The 21,080-nt window shown below is 33.1% G+C and overlaps 1 protein-coding gene and 1 long non-coding RNA gene across 5 annotated transcripts; one reads left to right on the plus strand and one right to left on the minus strand.

The window, feature by feature from the left end:
* Nucleotides 1-385: 385 nt before the first annotated feature.
* Nucleotides 386-3,380, minus strand: LOC132718634 (uncharacterized). Its single transcript, XR_009624126.1, has 3 exons — nucleotides 3,157-3,380; nucleotides 2,418-2,583; nucleotides 386-1,186 (listed from the first exon to the last, which is right to left on the minus strand). It is a non-coding gene; the product is annotated as an uncharacterized LOC132718634 (long non-coding RNA).
* Nucleotides 3,381-5,655: 2,275 nt separating this feature from the next.
* On the plus strand, nucleotides 5,656-21,060 carry LOC132718642 (pregnancy-specific beta-1-glycoprotein 8-like). 4 transcript variants are annotated; one of them, XM_060702363.1, is made up of 8 exons: nucleotides 5,656-5,907; nucleotides 14,170-14,511; nucleotides 15,497-15,772; nucleotides 17,176-17,427; nucleotides 17,832-17,951; nucleotides 18,526-18,586; nucleotides 19,661-19,677; nucleotides 20,075-21,060. In XM_060702363.1, exons 1-7 carry the CDS (start codon nucleotides 5,838-5,840, stop codon nucleotides 19,671-19,673), a joined length of 1,134 nt encoding a protein of 377 aa, XP_060558346.1. In that variant the 5' UTR covers nucleotides 5,656-5,837; the 3' UTR covers nucleotides 19,674-19,677; nucleotides 20,075-21,060. The 4 variants fall into 4 exon arrangements, with proteins under 4 accessions (XP_060558346.1, XP_060558353.1, XP_060558361.1 ...); XM_060702370.1 differs by having other exon boundaries at nucleotides 19,661-19,675; nucleotides 20,061-21,060; XM_060702378.1 differs by having other exon boundaries at nucleotides 14,185-14,511; nucleotides 19,661-19,676; nucleotides 20,061-21,060.
* The last annotated feature ends 20 nt before the right edge of the window (nucleotides 21,061-21,080 follow it).

Genomic DNA, 21,080 nt, shown 5'->3' on the forward strand with positions numbered 1-21,080 from the left:
AATTCCAAGCTCTGAAAAAAAAATAGAAAGCATAATAAAATAATGCCCGGGGAATAAATTTTTGCTTTAAAATAATAATTTATTTTTAAAACCCCCTGAGTACACAAAATTTAGGGTTTCATTTTACTTTATTTAAAATTTTTTAAAAATTTTGCAAGTAGCCAGTTGAACTGCTGAAATTTGTTTTTGGACATGGTGAATTATTGATTGTCCACTTTTTGATACAGAACATGTATCCATTGGATCGCTGAAAACTTGTCATGTCAGTCCCGCCTGGCCATACGGCATTTTAATACAGAACTAGTTGACGTTAAATATTAATGTGTTAGTACAATATTAATTGTATTAAACAGTTGGTCGTGTTATATCACCACATAAAAATGAATAGTAAAATACATGTATAACTTCTCACATAAGAAGTGAATATAAGAAATTAAAAACCTTTATCCCGCGTTTTAATACTTTGACAGAATTATACGATCAAACAATGATTGAATTTTTGCAATACAGCTAATACCGACGATTCCTTTAATAATATCAGTCTACATGAACAATGAAAATACTAACTTCCGTAATATTACAGGTCATGTCATGATTGCTGAATTTCACTTCTGATTTTTTTCCTATTGTATGTACGTATAGTAACTGTTTCAAATAATACAGAAAATAAAAATACTATCTCATCTATTCATTACACTAGCGGTTATTTTTTCATATCAATTTTTACGATACATTCGTATTTATACATCATCTATTGAAAAGAAGTTTTAAAATGGAAAAAAAATATATAGTGTTCTCCTTGAAATATCATACATAATCAAATACCCTTGCACTCTCTCACGGTAGTCAAAATGTTGTTTAGTTCAAGCATAAATAAATCATGTAAAACTTTCTTAGAATTGTTAAATATTTGATTAAAGGAGTCATTTGTAAGCCACTGCAACTTAACAATATCAATCAAATACATGAACATGAAAACTTCAAAGTTAGAAATGACAAATGAATATGACAAGACAAACAAGCAAATAAACAAGTATCATCGTCGTCAAATGCGATCTGGCGCCATTACATAACTCATCCTCACAAGCACAGATTTTCACGGTTTCACCGCCTACCTCCTTGTTTTCGCAGCCAAACTTAAACGTAAAACTTTTTTCCTTCTTTAACGTACAGTTGCGGATGACATCTAAAAACACCAAGAAAGATGATGGTTACACAGCGATTTAAAAGATCGTGCATAAATTACAAACTGATATAATTTATATGATATCTTTAATTATTAGATTCTTTGATATAATGGCTTTTTAATTCAATATACTTCATTCCCCTTTATAAACAGGATCTGGTTTTATAAAGACTGATATACATGTATATCTACATCCCCTAAATAATGAGAAAATAACATAGACTATATTGTGTAAATTATTCATGTTCAATTATACGTCTGTTTTAAAAATACTTTTTTATTTATTTAAACAAAAGTGCCCCGATTGTGTTTAAAATATAATGATACACAGTTGATCCCCTGATGGTAAGTCTCGAAAGTCAACGTATGACATTTATAATGTCAATGGATTCCCAAAGAAGTCCCTTCCTGGGGAGTTTTCCCTCCGTTTAATTTTTAAGGGCGGTCATTGCCTTTCCGTTTGTTTTTCCACCCAAGACAAATCCCCTTCCGTGTACATATGAGAAGTCTGATACATTTATTGGCATTTCAAAGGAAATTAATATATAATATTTAATGATAATTAATGCGAGTAAAAAACGAAGTTAATAATACATTTGTAATTAATCTATACATGTATTTTTTATTTCTTCTTATATCAGTACAGTGCCAAAATGTCAATATGTTTGTTAAAATTCGTTTAAATTGTATGTATATGTTATTACTCGTATTTTAATGTTTTTCATATGGTGAATTATACTACATTAGAGGAGATTTTTCCGGGTTAAAACAACGGGAAGAGAAAAGTCAAACACAAGAAGGGGACTGATCGGGTGTTAAAAAATAAATAGAAGGGGCCTTGTAATCGAATGTAATTATCAAGATCCCATATCAGTGTGACTTATAAACCTTACCAAAGAAATATACAATGTACACATTATGTTGTTCATGTGTGTAAGGTACTTTATTGTTGCTTTTCAATTTTTAAGAAAAAAACAAAACAAAACAAAAAACCAGGATATAAGTTTCACATGATCTATGTTGATCAATTGTTATAATAATTACAATTATAAAAGATGTACGAAATAATCACTTCGACGTAAATTTTATAAAGATGTTCAAATATAAACATTATGACATGTTGGAATAATAACAGTATAATTTATCACATATGATTTAGTATTTAATATGGTTTGTGAAAATTGATTCGTTAATATTCATTTATGATTATTTATAAAAATTTCAGATTTACCTCCAGTGTTTGTAAAAATGATATTTACTGCAATATTCACAGTTGTCCAATAGAAAGCTCGTGTTTGATTTCGTCAATTTGAAGTGTTCACCACATACAGCACGGTGATCGGGCTTTCTCGTGTCACAGTTGTAACATTTTAAACCGTCCACTGGCCCGATTCTGTCTGTAAATTGACAATTCATTGAAACAAAGAAAATGTAAGGCAAATTCATTTGTCAGCGACAACGAGGAAATCTTTAGAAACTCACATATCAAATAAGAGTAGTTTCTTTCACACGACTCAATCTTCATTTTATCCCTAAATCAATTTTCAATTTATCAAAAATACCTGGTAAAATGTATGCATAAATTATCTCTGTCATTGTCTTAACAAAAAACAAAAAACAAAGTGAGTCCGCATGACTTACGCATAAAAGATCAATTTTCTTTAGCAATTTGCTTTCTTAATATTTACTATTTTCTATATATGACAAGTCTACCCGAGTTCAAGACTCTGTAATGGTATATGCAAGTTTATAAAGTGTAATATTCTAAAAGTATGTACAACGTTATGCGAAATCTATATATATCATATATCATACGTCTGTTTATCCTCATTGACCTTTTGGTCCAATGCAATAAAATTATTGAAATAAACTTAAACTATCGAAGGGAGAAGCAAATTTCTTAACTTGAATAAAGGTAGAAATTAAAATATCCGGCATGGCAAAAATCATCACAGAATATATTTACCCACCTATTACTATAAATAGAATTATAGTAGCTATCGATATCTCCATATATTTGACCATCCTAGAATTTATGCCAAATACAATTAAATTAAAGTAACTTTGCTCTCTCGATACTAAGTATTGCCTTTTAATTGTTTACTAATTAAACGAGCACTTTATTAATATTAACAATCACACAGTGTTGTTCCGTTGTCATTAATTTTACACAAATACTTTATCTCAGTATAAATATTGAATTTGAATATATATGGTGTCAAAATTGTTTACAGATCATACTTCTCGATTGTACAGTGAATGTATGGGGAGTTTCCGATTCAAACTTAATTGTTTAATTGAATCATTTATAACTTCCCCCGTTCTTCCCAAAAAGTCAAATAGTTATTTCCTATTTAAATATTGCTACTTATTTCGTCATGTTATTAGAATGTATTGAAAATAAAGTATAAAAAATGTTTTGTATTAATGTTGATTGTTTCTCATTAGAAAGACAATAAAATGTCAAAATATGATGAAAAATTTAGTTAAGTTTAGACTAGATAAGTTTAGTTATAAAACATTTACATTTTGTTACCATCGTATTGTACACATGAGTGTATTTGTGATAACAAAAATTGGGATTTTAATTTGATCATTTTATTGAAAATATAAAATTTCTTTTCGCATTTTAATTGCCTTTGTACAAAAAGAAAGAAATACCTAGTTTTGTAAAGTAGGAATTTGGCCTCCCTTAAATAGTCTGAAGATTATTAAGTTGACATGCTTGTAGCACAAGTACCGCTCTAACATGCACATAGTTTTTAAATACATGTGACCAAACTATGAGTATTAAAATAAAATGGTAGTACTTTTGAAAGTTATATATACATCATTTAATAATAATAATAAAAATAATAATAATAACAATCATCAAAATAATAATAATGATGATAACGATAATAGTAATAAGAGAGAATTTGTTTGAACATGGCAATCTTTTAAGGGGCTCTCGACAACAACAACAACAACAACAACAACACTACTGACAATAAGACATCAATTTGACGAATTATATGAACAAATAAAGTAAAGATACTGTAATATTTATCTGAAAGCAAGTAATTATCTGTAAAGAGTTTCTCCGGAAATTTACAATTGAATGCTCTTAAATAATAGTGATCTCCAAACAGCGACAATTTCCTGAAACATTGTGTGACTCATGTTACTGACAGATCGTAATATATCATACCACTTCAATAATAAATCCCAGAAGTTAATAACTTTAAGTTAAAAATTAAATTTAGTTGATTTAAAACATTATCTATTTAAGATCGATTGCGAAACAAGTTCTTGTAACCTATACTAATCACTTTCGAGTCAGCTTTCTGGAACTACTAGTAACCAGTACTGGTGTCATTTAAAGAAACATTGTCGTGACCCGATTTGGTCTCAAACCCATGATCCCTGGGTTGAGAGGCAGACACCTTAACAACTAGCTACCGCATAATTCAGACGTTTTAGATATAATTTACAGAGTTATACTGTGTTCAAGTTTGTTGGCGGTAGATTTGGTTTGGTAAGCTTTGTTGACTTCGCGATTACCGGCAATATGTGTGCCTATAAGAATTGCCTTATCTAAATTGCTGACTTAAGGTTAACACGACGTTAGCCATGGCTACCTCATGTTCTCAGATTTCAGATTGACACATAAATATATCTCATTGTACCCATCCCTTTCTATTGCTCATTGCCCCGTCTTCAAAATGTACTATTTTCTAGAAAAGTTTGTACAAATACTAATGCATTGCTCATTTTAACACTATGCATACTCAAAACACGTTTGACATAAATTAAAAAACTGTTCAACGCCCCTTTCTTGTACTTTAAATCTTAAACAAAAATAAAGAGGATAAACGTGGTTACAAGGAAGTTTTCATTTTAATTCTAAAACTTTTTAAATCTCTTTTTCTTTTTAAGGAAAACAGTCTTCATAATCATAACACGCCCTGTTATTACAGTTTCGTATTACCAATTGCGTTGTTTATGTTAAAGTGTTATGTCTTAAAGTAGGCATATGCTTGCAAGGAAATATGGTTTAGTATTACAGTATAACCTCTCCAGAGAGGCCATCATTAAACAATAATCCCTTTTTTAACAAATATTTAATGGCACTATGTATTCATACCGTGTTTACCTATAGTGTAAATTGTAGAGTTTTTTACTTCGTTTGTACTTAAAAATGTTTATATTTTAATCGTATAAAAATTGTGTAAGCAATAATCAATATTTTGAAAATAAAATTTGAGCATAATTTATCTTTAATATGCAACGATAGTTTATCTAGATTTTAGATATTACAATTGACAATAATGTTCAACAGATCAATGCTATAGGTACAAGAAGTCGGATTTGCCATGTAGATGTCAATGAGGCGACAATGGTTCATAAGAGTTGTATTTTTCTGAAATATTAGTGAGCACTTTACTAGAAAGTATTTTGAATGAACAGATGTGATTCATATTACATTTTCCTCATTTACAATTAATCATTTTCGTCGTAATAAATTCACGGGAAGTGTTCAGCATTAAATAAAATCATTTGCAGACTTTGTTACTTCCGATTCAAAAGTATCTTTTTTAAAATACTTTTTTTAAGAAAATTTATCAAAAAAATGCAAGAGTTGCTGTAATTGTTTAACGCAGAAACAGCGATGGATTTAGATTTCTTATATGCCGTTATGTTTTCTTTATTTTCTGCAAGCCGGGGAACTTACGATTACGGTACGAATCTTTTATTTTTAGTTGTATTTAAAATTATATTAATGTTTTTAACATCTTTTATGACTGTTTCCTTTAATTCAACTTGTAAAATAATGCAAATCATATCTCCTGATAGGCTAATAAATGATATAAACTAATTATTATTATACAACCACTTACATGTATATATATTTTCAATTGCTAAACAATGAATCCATTTAGTTTTGACTGATACCGGTACCTCTTTAATTGTTGCAATCTTCACAACAGATGCTATCGGAACTCGGCAAATGTTCTTGTCTTTTCCTATCTTAGCTGGCTGTACAAACATGCACTACCGTGTACCGTAGCACGGGGGTGGAACCCCATATGAATCTCAAAAATGAGCATCGGTAAAAATGATATGTGAATTTCCGCTGCACCAGATGTGAAGCATAACACTAGATGTGACTGGAAAAATAGGCGGATCGCAGGGTAAGTTTTCATCTTTTTTTAACATTTATATAAAAATCAGTCCTTTTTTTAAGAAAATCGAAATGTGATTCTACCCTCCTGACTCTCTTCTATATAACCCCTTGTTGTTTTGGATTTCTATGCAGTCTTCGACGAGATATTCTTTCCGTCGTGGGTTCTGGTTTGTCCAAAGCATGCAATGTGAATGAAGAAAATGTCACTAAACGGACTCAAAAAACAGAGATTTTACGAAATCGATGCTAAACATTCAAACAAACCCTGGTTTAAACATCTATTGGGATTTGGCTACATACAAGGGAATCGCTGCTCAAAATTGCCCTTGAGCTCCAGATGTGCTGAAGAGATTCATAAGTGATGTAGAAAACCATCTACAAAACTACGGACCACTTCCATATAATCATTGAATAGCTAATGTATAGAAACAATATAGGTTTTGCATCTTTGGCTGAAAGTTCAATTGTAACATTAGTGTGTTTGATTACCACAGTGACAGAGCTTACTAGCTTATGCTAGCATTAGAAATACTAAAATGCCCGAGTACATGAAAATGTTGACGTAGAGCGGATAGTACTCTTATGATAAGCAATTCACTAATAAATGATATGTAACTTGGACAAACCAAACTGAAACTATTGAACGTTGTAAGGCTATCGTGTCATAAAATATGTTTCCTTAATAATGTTTACATTCATAAAAATATCTATAACTTTAATATTCCACAAGTTATAGTTATAGGGAGAGTAAGACTAAAAAAAGGATTGGAGCACCACACTAAATACCGTATTCCGGTATATACCGGACAAGGCACTTGAATGATAAAATGCTAAATTCTTGTCTTTTTATCCAACGGAATGAACTTTAATAAGTCTAATTCATCTTTTGACACCGATTTAGGTATGATAATAAATGAAAAATGTAAAAATCGGCGAAAAAAACGATATTTGTCTATTTTGTGATCATGATTTCTGCAAGCGTCTAGTGGTACTGCTTGAGTTAAATCCCTGTTATATATGTGTAAATATCATGGCCTGATGCGACATCGAAGGTTTTTCTTCACAGAATATGGGTCGAGAACATTGTCTGTAAGGAAAACCCGAGATGCCACCCAGGTCATGATATTTCTACATAATAGTCGAGTTCGATATATTATAACTGTTTTATCGCATGATAAATAGAAATGAGAATTTTAATAAACATAACATTTCAATTTATGATTGGCTTCTCTCCTTATAAATTAAATTCCCCACCCGAAACCTCGGTTACTTTTTATGTAACGTGTCAATTATCGATATTGTAAACCTCTCATCACATGAGCCAATCAGAAGTGTGTTAGGTGTTCGATGACCAAAGACACAGAAAAACATTGCTGTAAATAATTGGACGCGCCAGTACTACACTAACCGCCGTTTTATCAGCATTTTAATGGCATGCCAAAAGATTTTTAAATTTATATCAATAATATGCAAATCTTCTTTGATCTTTTTTTAAAAGTTTATCACTAACTTTCTTACAGCATCATAACAAATTCAAACACGCTTCACATTACTCCCCTATTAAAGCAGACAGTGCAGTCGAGTGAATAATTAATTAATTAATTAATGCATGGTGGCATAAAAAGGGAAAGATTGCAGTACACACGACGTCAATAAGTCAAAATAAGCAAGACCTTCCCACCATATCTACGTATTTTCAAAACCTGTCGTATGCAGAATGTCTTATATCTCTTTCTATATATATGGATACTATGCTATTCAAGCTCGTCTCGTGAAAATGTGTCTATTTCGGATAATAGTATTTATCACAGAATGATACACAATAGAATAAATTCTAGATTGCTGTATGAAAGTGATGCGTAATTATGTTGCTATTTTTTATGTTATGCACATATGAATCTCTTCAGCACATCTGGAGCTCAAGTGAAATTTTGAGCAGCGATTCCCTTGTATGTAGCCAAATCTCAATAGATGTTTAAACCAGGGTTTGTTTGAATGTTTATCATCAACCTGTAGTAAGATTTCGTAAAATCTCTGTTTTTAGAGTCCGTTTAGTGACATTTTCTTCATTCACATTGCATGTTTTGGACATACCAGAACCCACGACGGAAAGAATATCTCGATGAAGACTGCATAGAAATCCAAAACAACAAGGGGTAATATAGAGGAGAGTCAGGAGGGTAGAATCACATTTCGATTTTCTTAAAAAAAGGACTGATTTCTATATAAATGTTTAAAAAGATGAAAACTTACCCTGCGATCCGCCTATTTTTCCAGTCACATCTGGTGTTATGCTTCACATCTGATGCAGCGGAAATTCACATATCATTTTTACCGATGCTCATTTTTGAGATTCATATGGGGTTCCACCCCCGTGCGTAGGGTAGTGTACGTGTTGCTTATATATAAACCATAAATAAATGCACCACTGTAGAAGTGTGTACCCAAAGGTTAGCCGGAAAATCCCGACATATTTTATATTCCGGAGTTGAAGTGAGAGTGCGTGAAGCTCAGCTTATTGTGGAGAACGCTTCAATTTTTCCACATGAGAATAACAAATTTAAAATTATTTAGTAAGACCTCGTATAACAAGATGTTATCTTCATATAAAGTGCCTCATTTTATTGGTCAAATATACACTTGGAAATAAGTTAAGCACACCCCGTTATTTAGAATTGGTTGTGATTGAAAGCACTGCCAAGAGGTGACGACTTGATTGAGCTAAGAAATAATAATTGGATAAGTAGAGATACCAATTTAGTTATCATTGTATCAACCAGTAAATTTATGAGTTTAGTTTATTCTTAACCAAATTATTGAATCATAAAGAAATGTGTTGGTTTTTTTTTACAAAAAAAAAATGTAAGTGTTTATACGTATGGCGTTGGAGCGTTTACAAAAAAAATAACTGGTGGATATTTTTGGTAAATGTTGACGATTAGGTAACCTTAAATGACATTATGTGCCAAATTTTCAATAACGTGTGTAACCGCCACGAGCCCGGATGATAGCCTCAGCCCTTTTCCCCAGACTACCAGTAAGGCGTCTAATGCGATTTTGAGATTAATTTTGCCAATCTTGGTGCTGAGCTTGTTCAAGTTGCTGCAGGTTGACTACAGGTGGTTCGTACTATAGTCCAAATAAAATTTAAAATTTCAGTTGTGGTCATGTTAACATTTTGAGGCAAATGCTGGGTGTGCTTAACTTATTTCCGGGTGTATATTTACTTCTTAAAGATGTTTGTGGCGCCGTTATATGTCGCAACGCCTCTAAATGTCGCACTTGCCGCTAAATGTCGCACCATTGCCGCTAAATGTCGCAACCGCCGCTAAATGTCGCAAAATCATTTGCCGTTAAATGTCGCAATGTTAACGTTAAATGTCGCACGAATTTCCCTTACCGTTAAATGTCGCAACACTACCGTTAAATGTCGCAAGATGTAAATTCATGTTGAACTCAAGTTTTATTGTTGTATCATATTAATTAAATCTGCCTACTCAAGACGAATTTTGTCTGTATGAAAGCGAGTGAATTTATTATATATGGAACTGCGCTACAATTTAGGCGACAATAATACTCATCTTAAATAAATGTATATTGTTTTGCGTTCGATTTTTAGCTGATCTTATGCAAGTACATATTAATAATTGTACAATTGTCTACTATTTGTATGAAACTGCAAAATTGGCATTGTTCTGTAAATAGTTTTGTACAATCATGTCTATAAAATGGCAGAAAAAGACAGGCTGCTGCTTGAGGTGGCAGTCTGATGGCCTAGTTGACTGAGGAGGCAAATTGTCTCGCTGTTGTAAGAGGAAGCCTAAATTGCTGACACCCTGGGCCTTAGGAGTTTGCCTAACGCCCTGGAAGCCTAACGTTGGCAGCCTAATATCCTGAGGAGGTCGCCTAACATCCTAACAGCCTATCGATGTCAGCTTTGCAACCTGAAGCTGACAATCTAACAGCCTAAAGTCGGCAGCCTAGTAGCTTAAAGTTAGTGACTTATATTAAAAATATGGAAACAATTTAAAATACAGTAAAATCACTATGAAAGGTCATGAAAAAGCACATACACATGCATGATTATGGAAAAAATGTCTTAACCTATAGGGCACTGAACTTTACAGTCTAATAGCCTAAAGCTGGCAGTCTAGGAGCCTGGCAGCCTAAAATTGGTGTCATGTTATAAAAAATGGAACGATCAAAATAATAAAACGGCAAGTTGGATTTTTCCTAAAATCTACTCGTACAAATGGCTTCATAATTTACACATTTATTAATCAATACAATATACTTGATCCTGGCAAGTAACATAATTATTGCATAAATTTTAATCAAGTTATGGCAATTTTCAGCAGTTTGAGAATGAATATCGTTAACCTAAACCGGCAAGTTTCATTTAAATCTTGTGTACTTATTTTAACGTTGACATCTGCTTACAGTGTGTGTATTTGCGTTTATTTATACTCGCCATCGGTTGCCCATATGGGCGAGTCCTCCAGAAGAGTATTAGTCATTTTAGATTTTGGAGGATAGTGCAATTTCAGACACAGAAAGATGCCCCATTTCCAGAAGCTTCCCCTTCTTTAACGTCCCAAGTTGTTTAAGCACCCATACACGAGACCTCGATTTAAAGTCTCATCCGAAAGACTAATTAGTAATTTTAGTAGGCCAGCCAGGGAATCGAACCCACAAGGTCGAGATTACAAGTCTCGCGCTCTAACCGATTGAGCTATGCGGGCTGGCTGCTTACAAAAATTCCGGTGCATATAATATGTGCTAATCGTAAAATTCGCTCATATCTAACGCCCGACTGCGGATCGAATACTACATAATCAAGGAGTACTACATGATAATTTTTTTTCGATTTTCGTATTGACCGTGCATTTCATACTATGTTTTTCACGTATTTGCCGTTTCTGATAAAATAAATTTTTTGCCTTGATATTCAATCAATATATCACGTTTGAAGTGAATATTTGTGATGCTTTTTTTTTTTTGGGGGGGGGGGGATATAAAAAGGTAGATAATTTAGCAAAAGTACCTTTCAAGATCATCTGTCCTTTAGAAATGCACTAGTACTTTTATATGAAATAAGTATTTTAAGTTTATATTAGTTGATATTGCATCATATGATCATAGTAAACAAATAAAAAACGTTTAAAGTAAATTCGGTAGTTTCTGAGAAAATAAATGAAATTACTTAAACCAAATTCTGAGAGCGACAATACCATAATACCTTTTATCTGTTGTCAATCAGGGTTACAATTGAAAATGGGAAATAAAAGAAAAATACTTATCTATTGAGAATTTAGTATCAATTATCCTTTCTAGCCTAAAGATTACATTATATAGCAGCTCAAAACCTCAATATTTAGGTTCATAAAAGAAAACAAGTAAAACAAAGATACTTTTGTGTAATGGCAATTACAATAAAAATAACTATGAGAATGTTAAAAAGTAATATAATACTACTTTAATCGTGATTTAAACATAAATTTACATCTTGCAACATTTAACGGTAGTGATCGTAATAACGTCGGGCTATTCGTGAAAGCATCTTTTGCCATCGTATGACCCCTGCTAAATTTTTCAGGTTCCGGCAGCAACTTCGTGAGCGGTCCCAAAATGTTTGGCATGCCAAAAAATTGCCGGAAGACATTGCGAAGGTTCATTTTCGTGTTGAATTCGTATGCCAATTTCGCGCTTCCTAAGGCCGTCGTGAAGCCATCATGTCAAATCGTGTAGTCTTTGTCTTAACTTCGTGTAATCATCGGTGCAATAGCCTCAAGAAGACAATACGAAGGAAACACGAAGATTCCGATTGTCTAAAGAATGGTACACGACTACGTGAAGCCCCAGCAATACCGTCGTGTTGCTATCGTATTTTGGTACGATGTCATCGAGATGGGACCACGATGCGTACGAAAAAAAGCAAATTGGAGTGGCTCAAGCTTGAATGTATATCATGGTGGACATATAACAGGCTAGCGTCAGACCATCTTCCTCATCTGTCAGTCTTGCACATCGCTACAGAGACATCAAAAGTTTCCATTTTTTGCAATTAATTAACAGTTATTTTCAGTTTATTTCCCTGCAGAATTTCATGCTTTGATGATGAGTCAACCGAAAAAAAGAAGGCAGCAGCATTGCTTTTTTTGCTACACCTTAGAAAACATGAAGAGCAACTCCTACATGCCAACCTTGGGTGGCATGATAAAGTATGATAAAAAGAATTAACAAGGAAAGGCGGCGTTAAATGAACGCAACCCCATCACGACCCAGCAACAAGAACTAGTGGCAAGGAGCCAAGAAGGACCCCAAACAAAAACAGGACAGAGTGCAAGGCAGAGCATGGACAGGCTTATCACTGAAATGATATATAAGAAGAAAGAATTTTAACCGACAAGTAAATCAAAGAAAACAAATAAATTATTAATTAATATGCCCACAAAGCAAGAAAACAGGGGAAGGGGGTAGGAGATTCGGGGAAGTAGGGGAAAAATTAAAGAACTAAAACTAGGGGCAAAAGGGAAGAAACATACCGTAGACGAGAATACAACAAGGGACACTAGACACATATGTCACCAAAGCAGTATGAAAAGAAACATACATCTGAGAAACACAGAGTGGTGCAGCATTGGAACGGTCAGCAGCATAAGTACTGCTGAGGAGTTTAAACTGATTAATGGTGCACCAAACCTCACTCTTAGAACTACCATGTTCCTATAAACGAGAAGTGTAAATTAAATGAATCCTGCCAAGTGAAATTCTAACAGTTGTTATTGTTACAAAAGGTGAACACTGAAATTATCATGTAGAAACATATAAAAGAAAACCCATTGACCATAACAAAAGTATGCAATGTCTTAAAGGAAGACAGAGCAAGAAGAAAATCACCTACAAGGGCCCAACGAAGCAAGGCAGAAGACGCACATTAAGGCCATTCAGTCCCAAAGGGCTTTAAGAACTGTCCATCATAGAGTATCCCACTTGGTCTGTCAGATGTAATCAAAAAAGGAAAGCGTAACGTCCAACTAAAAAAGTGTTGAACACTAAGCATGCGGTAGGTCTTCTAATAGTAGGGTCATAACCTCTTTTAATAAAAAGTTTAATAATTTTAGTAAAGACAACAGAAAAATGACAATGACCCAAGATCATACCAAGTTTGTAAATAACATCCCCATAAAAATCAGGCTGGCTAATCCCTTGTCGCAGAAGTGTTTTTAAATCACTATTGAATTTTGAAATTAAATCAAAGTTACGATTGTAAAATTTTGACGCCTTCGTAACCACATATGAAAGCATCGTACTCAAAATACGACAACGTGTACCTATCACGTGACCTTCGCGTGTCCTGCGGGTAAACTACTTGGTAAAATTTTGCATCTTTGAGGTGACTTCGTATGTGGATCGGATGCGATCGCGTGACCTTCGGTAGGAATCGTGTGTGGATCGGGTGCGATCGCGTGACCTTCTGCAGAAATTGTACTTGATTCGGCTGTTGAGGGGCTGTCGACTAATTTCGTGGCAATCTTCGCGCGAAATTTCAAATTCCATATTAGTATGCCCATCTGGTGTCAATTTCGGGACAGTGTGACGCCTGAAATTCGTGCGACATTTAACGTTAACATTGCGACATTTAACGGCAAGTGATTTTGCGACATTTAGCGGCGGTTGCGACATTAAGCGGCAATGGTGCGACATTTAGTGGCAAGTGCGACATTTAGCGACGTTGCGACATATAACGGTGCCACAATGTTTACTGATTTCTGATCATTCAATGATTAATCACAATATTGCTCTATTGACTTAGAGCCTCTTATTGCAGGATGTGTTAGTTACAAGACAGTTTTCGTACCAGTGAAATCAACAGCAATATTTCAAACATTTTCTTCCTGCTCCGTTTCAATAAAATTTATCAAAATATACCCTACATATCAAAGACTGTTTAAGTTTGAAGTTTCAAGTAATGAAAGTGAATGCAAATTAAATATATATGACTATTTGTTAGAGGACAGGGTAAATATCAGTGTGTTACAAGTTAATAACAATAAATCAGAGGTCAAGATTGAACTAAAGGATGTCAATATGAACGATAATGGAACATACATGTTACTTGGCAGTGCACAAGAATGTTTTGTCTTATTTATTATGAGTAAGTATATTGTACATCAATATTTCATCACATTTCTCCCTTTGTTGTATATCCATTACCTACTTGTTTTCATTGTGCAGGTTAAATATGATAGCTGCATCGTTCTATATTAAACGTCTTTTTGTTAATGTTAGTGAAGTTGAAGACGGATTATTTAGTTAAATTTAGTCATGTAATCAGAGGAATCTGACATTAGTTTACATCTGTATGACACTGGTTCAGGAAAAAATGTGTTTGAGCTCGTCAGAGGCTCGCTTTTTTCAATTTTCTAAATTCGTTTCAAACAAAAACAACTTTACATGTACATTGTATATCAAATGACAACCCAAGTCATCTCGTATCGTAATCCAGCTAAATTAACGAAGAAATATCTCTACCCCCATCCCAACCACCCGGTTTATGTTGAATTAAATTGTTCTTTAAGGAAAAGGGTATACATGAACTGACATTGTTTAATGCAACATTTACGCTATTTGTACATTAACGACGTCCAAAACAACGAATCAAAATGTCCTTCCTATTCTAAAATTAAGGCGATAATCGCAAATTCTGTAAATAAAATAGCCTGTCTGAATGACTACAGTAACAACGACTTGTTCAATATCTAGCACCTTTTTGTTTATTTTTTTTTTTCGTTACCACGCCATCCAGTTTCAGTGCAGTTACGTAACATTTATGCTTTACACATTAAAATCGCGTCTGACATGTAATTACGGCGAAATGACAATGATTGAAAACAAAAGTACTTATAATTGTTAAATTCGACATGACTTTGATTAGAAAAATCAATTATATTTTGTAGTATTTTAAATTTCTCTGCTTAGCTACATCGCAAAAACATTATCTCCTTAAAATTATGCTAATTTAATTCCAATCCTTTCAGAATATGTGTTTAAGTCATTCGATTCATTCAAATAAACTCACAAGCAGTAAGACAAAAGAAAACTTCTTAGTATAACTTATTGCTTTTTTACTTTGCATGGAGAAATTGAACAGGAGCCTGGCAGAGCTTTGGAAGAAAATGAGCCAGTGAAAATACATGCGCACCCACTAGAATCTGTTATCAAGCGTTCTAAAAGTAACGCAACAATTGTTTGGTTGTTAAACGAAATTTCTATCGATCATTCAGCGTACTTCATCAAACAAGACGGATATTTGTGGATATCTCAAGTTAAAAAAGAGTTTAATGGAAAAAGTGTTACGTACCGTGTTATTCAAGATGGCACTATCATAGATGTCAGTTATATGTTGAATGTCAGATGTATGTATCTTCAAATTTACTTTTACTGATCTTATGTGTATCTCTTATATTTTTAATCGGAGTCATTCTGGCAAATACGGTTTGGTCTCAATCGTTTTAAGCTTTAAATGTGTAATCAGCGTTTATAAACAGACTCAACCACATGAGTCAATTTCCACCTTTTATTTTGTTTTTATTTCTTTTGAGAGATTCCTATTTGTAACAGAGGTTTATTCAAATCACCTGCGAAGCTAACTGAAAAACATTAATAAAGATGTTTAGGTAATATAATGCAATACATAGAGAATACTTTATCCTACTTGTTGTTGATTCATTGATGTTATCCTGCCTAATGTCAAGGTAAGTGGTAGTCTGTACATGAGGGATAATGAAAAAGTACGACATTCCTAATGCCCCTAGCAACTGCTTCAGCGGTACTCAATTTTCAACACTTATAGTGCTGGAAACAATGAAGATACTTAAGAGGACAAATGATGATGTTATTAAGGTACTTAATATATAGCTTGGTCAAGATTTCCAAAAAATCATACTTGTATTGTCTTAGGCTACTATGTACTTTAGGTCTTTTGTCTGCAGTTCAATGACTCAAGTATTTATTTTCTTTGACCATTGAAATTACACATAGGTTTATTGTCACCATTTCTGTCTCAAAACAATTACCTTTTAAGGTGATGACTGCGTTATTTCTGGGGTTCATATTTACATTCCGTATCCGAAAGTTAAATGAACCCTAATTAAACATAAATTACAAATGAGGGTGATCTCTCGACACCGATGAGAACAACAACATTATATGAACATTGCCGACTTAGTTCGATCGAGCTTGTTTATGGAAGATTACGTTAAACTGTAATATATTTCACGCCCCGACCAATAGCACCGACTTTAGCGTTTTTCAAACTCAATGTACTAAAGTCAAATGATTCCGAAGGACGAGACAAATATATCAACACTGAAATGAAGTACGGGGTAACTTTCTGGATATCAAAGAAATGTAATTTATATCTTACAAACTTAAGAAACTACAACTGTTACAACAAAGGTCAACAAAATTATTTACGTTTTGCTTATCCAATGAAAATCTAATATACCAACGTACAGCATGATTATAAAACTAGTACTTAATTCACGCATTTTGTTTAACAGTCAGTCATAAAAAGCATGATTAACACTTGAAACTCAAGAGTCTGGCTCATAGCACAGCGACAAGACAGAAAGTCATTCTCAACTGATAAAAAGGACTTTCGTCTTTAAAAGACATACCTGCATGTATTATGGAGACGATTTTGTTGTATATTTTAAATGTACTTAAGTGAGGTTAAAATTGTTTGACTTCTACTATAGCATGCAGAAACAAAACACACCTTACATGTAAGATCTCAATTATTAATGCATTTATACAGATGGACCAAGTTTCCCTCTAACCCTAACACCAGAAATCACACATTACAATCTTGTTAGTGGTGATGTGATGCCGGATATTATATGTACAGCTGAGTGTAATCCGCCATGTCATATTTCCTGGGGAAAGTCAAACTCTGGCGGACTATTGAGTTTGGATACCGTTACAACAGGCGACAGTGGGGAATATACATGTATTGCTACAAGGGCAGGTGGGCAGACTATAGAGCGGACTATAACTGTATTTGTTTCTGGTAATTGTTTTTTTTGTACTGAAAGATCGTTTTCTTATTGGATGTTATTCTTTTTTCAAAAATGATAGTAAACATTAGCTTTTTTCTAAGTCAATTTATGCTGAGGTGGGCGCAAATATAATAAAAAATTTAAAGTAAATCATGTTAATTTAAATAATCGTTGTTCATTTTTTAAACTCAATTTTAATCAGAACAACGATGATTTCTTGAAATAGAAATATAGAACAGTGTTCTCCTCCTAGTTGATGTTGTTGGTTGGAATAAACAGCCCGTGGTTTGCTGTCGTTAAACAATGCGACCACAGTAGTGTTATAATCAACTTTTTAAGACACTATAGTTAGACTGTTGATTCATGCAGAGCTTGTTTTATTGTTTTGCAGATGAATTTGTTTAATGTTTTGCAGACGATTCATCATTGGCCATAGAAGTGTTAACTTATATAGTAACGATACAAGTAATTGTTACGTTAGGGCTTGCTCTCTGTGTGGTCTTCATATGTAAGAGAGGACGAGTTGTATCTTGTTGTACGTGTTGGTATATGGTTAATACAGTATATAATGTATAATTATATATATTCAATTGAACCAGATGGTCATGAAAGCTTGAAGCTTAGTTATCCTATAATAACCATAATTAAGTCCGCTTTCTAAAACAAATAAATACTGTCACGTAAGAAAATATGGCCGTGATTTCCGTTGGTAAACTATGTTTCTTGGCTGAGAAGCAGACACCTTAACCATTAAGTAGTTTACTTGCTTCAATTGTGTCAATATGTACAACTATAAAGAAGTGAAGATGTGTTATGAGACATTTAAATGCTGCATATCTTTTACTTTAATATTTGTAAGACATTTACAGTCGGATCTATAGGGAAAATAATATGATTGTTGAGTTTGATTCTCGACAAGCACTTATTGTATCTAAGAGTATAGAGACATGAATTAAAGTTGAAGCAGAAACGAAGGACGAATATGAATTATTTAATACTGGTATACGAGCAGAATCTTGTAATAAAATAACATCTTATGAAATAAAATATCTTTCCATAAGTAATAAAAGCATTTAAAAAGAACCTTACATTTTTTATATAAATTAAAGGTTTTGATAAGACAAAGAACCCATCACAGAATGCACCAGGCACTTGCACAAATTCTACAACGTAAGTAAAAAATACTAGTTTCTGCCACTTTTAGAATGCTGGTATATGTTATTTTATGAAAGGGTAATTCTAGACCTAATTTGTACATTTGACAGGTACAAGTTTAGACAATTCAAACTTCATATTTATGCGCCAACGACCTGCTTGAAATTTCCGAAACTGGCATACTCTTGACATGCCATTCAGCATTAGTGACACCTAAATGTTCAGAAACATATTTGACATTTTTTAGTTCAGCATTTAGTATGATATGATGTACTGGAAGATGTTAAGGATTTTTATGCCCCCACAAAGTGGGGAGCATATAGCGTTGCACTTGTTCGTTCGTCCGTACGTCTGTCCGAGCAAACATTTTGGGTTTAGGGGCTATATAACAGTAAAGAGAACAAAAGAGAACAAAGGTTCATTCCGTGATGAAAGGGTTTAGGGGCTAGTAGCCCTTAAGATAACAAAGAAAATAACAAAGAAAATAGCCCCTAAAGCCAAAATGTGGGAACGTCCGTACGTCCCGAAATCTTGTGAACGCAACTCCTCTTAAACCGGATGACAGATTTTGCTTAAACGTCCAGGGATGAACAACCTTAATGTGTAGGTGGTAGTAAAGGAAGGAATTTTCGCTGCGACCAAATTTCACAGAACTATGGCCCTTTGTTGATTTTTTTCACTATATACTATGTAGAAATTTTGTGAACGCAACTCCTCTTAAACCGGATGGCAGATTTTGCTTTAACTTCCAGGGATGAATAACCTTAATGTGTAGATGGAAGTAAAGAAAGGAATTTTTGCTGCAACAAAATTTAACAGAATTATGGCCCTTTGTTGATTTTTTCACTATATACCATATATATGTTGTCAGTGGGGGCGTCCGTATTAAATTAAAGTGTAACAAAAAAACCCCGACAACTCTTAAGCTTGCACATATTCTTTAATGAAATACTGTACAAGGATAATATTACATACATATAGTTAAGTTGTAAGCAATTACTAGTACCTCAGTAAGTTTCTTTTTGAGTACGAAACTGTGATTTTTTTTATTTTTTTTCTCGATATGTTTATTCGTTTGTATAATTTCAGAATATGGCTATGAAAGGTGCGTAGAATATCTACAAGAGGAAATTGTATTCTGTTTTCTTCTTTTAACATTTTTCTCGACTTTTTATTTGTTAATTTCGTTTAAATATGAATAAATGAAATTATATGACTCACATATTTCATGTACTTGGTGATCGAAAATAAAATGTCAACCATGTTATGTTGCATGTATTCATGTCTATTATTATTAAAAATATCATAAAAATATTTCATTCTCTCCTTTCATGGATAAGAAATACTAATTTTTATGAATATCAAATTTGGACACTATTCAAATTGAGCACTTGATAGTAATATAGATGAACGTTTAAACATTTTTAATAAGGGAAAGCTGAAATTTACAATTGTTGAAATTGATTTTCAAAACCTGTTTATTTTGCAGGAAATAAGCGTTTTGGGAACATCGAGAGGTAGACAAAGCAAATAAAACAGCACGTTACAAGATATTTACAATAATTCTTTGGACATATAAGTATATCAATCTGCAAAAAGGCTTAACAACAAGTTCTACAATAAGAGACCGTCCCTGTGTTTAGAAATGTATCATTGCAATATCTGGAAAAAGTTGTTCTTCGGAATCATTAAAATCAGCAAAATAACAAGAAAATTGCCGGCTCGGTTTGATTGTGATAAGTATCAACACTTTGAAAAGTTCGGTGATAGGAACAGAAGAGAACAGAACAGAACTTTTATTTCTTTGATTTGTATATAGTACATCATTATATACAGCTTATAATTTCAGAGTAACAAATACATTTCTGTACGATCAATCATTGCAATAATATATATATATATATACACACACTAACAAATCTTTTAAGTGTGCATGTATAAATGGTTTAATATGCGTGTTATTTTTTGTATGATCATCCTGAAATTTTCATCAAATAGCGTTGAGAGATATGATATTCCATTTATTAAATTTCATCAGAAACACATAATTAATGAACATGCCCAATAAATGTGATAATGCGTTATAAGCCAATGTCACAAAAAATGATCATTAAAAATTATTAAAATATCGTTTGCCCACTTGGACTGTTAATTTCATCATGGCAGCGTTGTCGCATTGATTTGACCTAATCTTTTTCTGTAATATTTAGTTAGATTTATTCCATTTTGGACAATTTTCGCATATTCGTAGGCGATAGTTTGTGGCACAGTTCCAAAACGTCTTAAGGGGCAGTTCATTTCACTCACATTTCCGTATAGCTTCTATCACATTTAAGCCTAGATATTTTGGTCATATTCCATTACGTAAATGTTGTTAATAAATTTTCAGAAAGATAGTTGGCGCCCTTGACCTGAGTTTGTAAGATATCCTGAAGAAACTGCAATCATATGTTGTTCTTTAGACATAAATAAAATATTAGTTTGAAGCTCATCGTATTCGTTATGATCG

The sequence above is a fragment of the Ruditapes philippinarum genome, unplaced genomic scaffold (genome assembly GCF_026571515.1).
Source record: "Ruditapes philippinarum isolate M1 unplaced genomic scaffold, ASM2657151v2 ctg3313_1_1_1_1, whole genome shotgun sequence".
NCBI lineage: Eukaryota > Metazoa > Mollusca > Bivalvia > Venerida > Veneridae > Ruditapes > Ruditapes philippinarum.

Coding starts and splice junctions, on each gene's coding strand:
- LOC132718642 (XM_060702363.1), top strand. CDS start 5,838: ATGGATTTAGATTTCTTATATGCCGTTATGTTTTCTTTATTTTCTGCA. Junction 5,908..14,169: donor CCGGGGAACTTACGATTACG/GTACGAATCTTT, acceptor CTATTGACTTAG/AGCCTCTTATTGCAGGATGT. Junction 17,952..18,525: donor AGGACGAGTTGTATCTTGTT/GTACGTGTTGGT, acceptor TATAAATTAAAG/GTTTTGATAAGACAAAGAAC.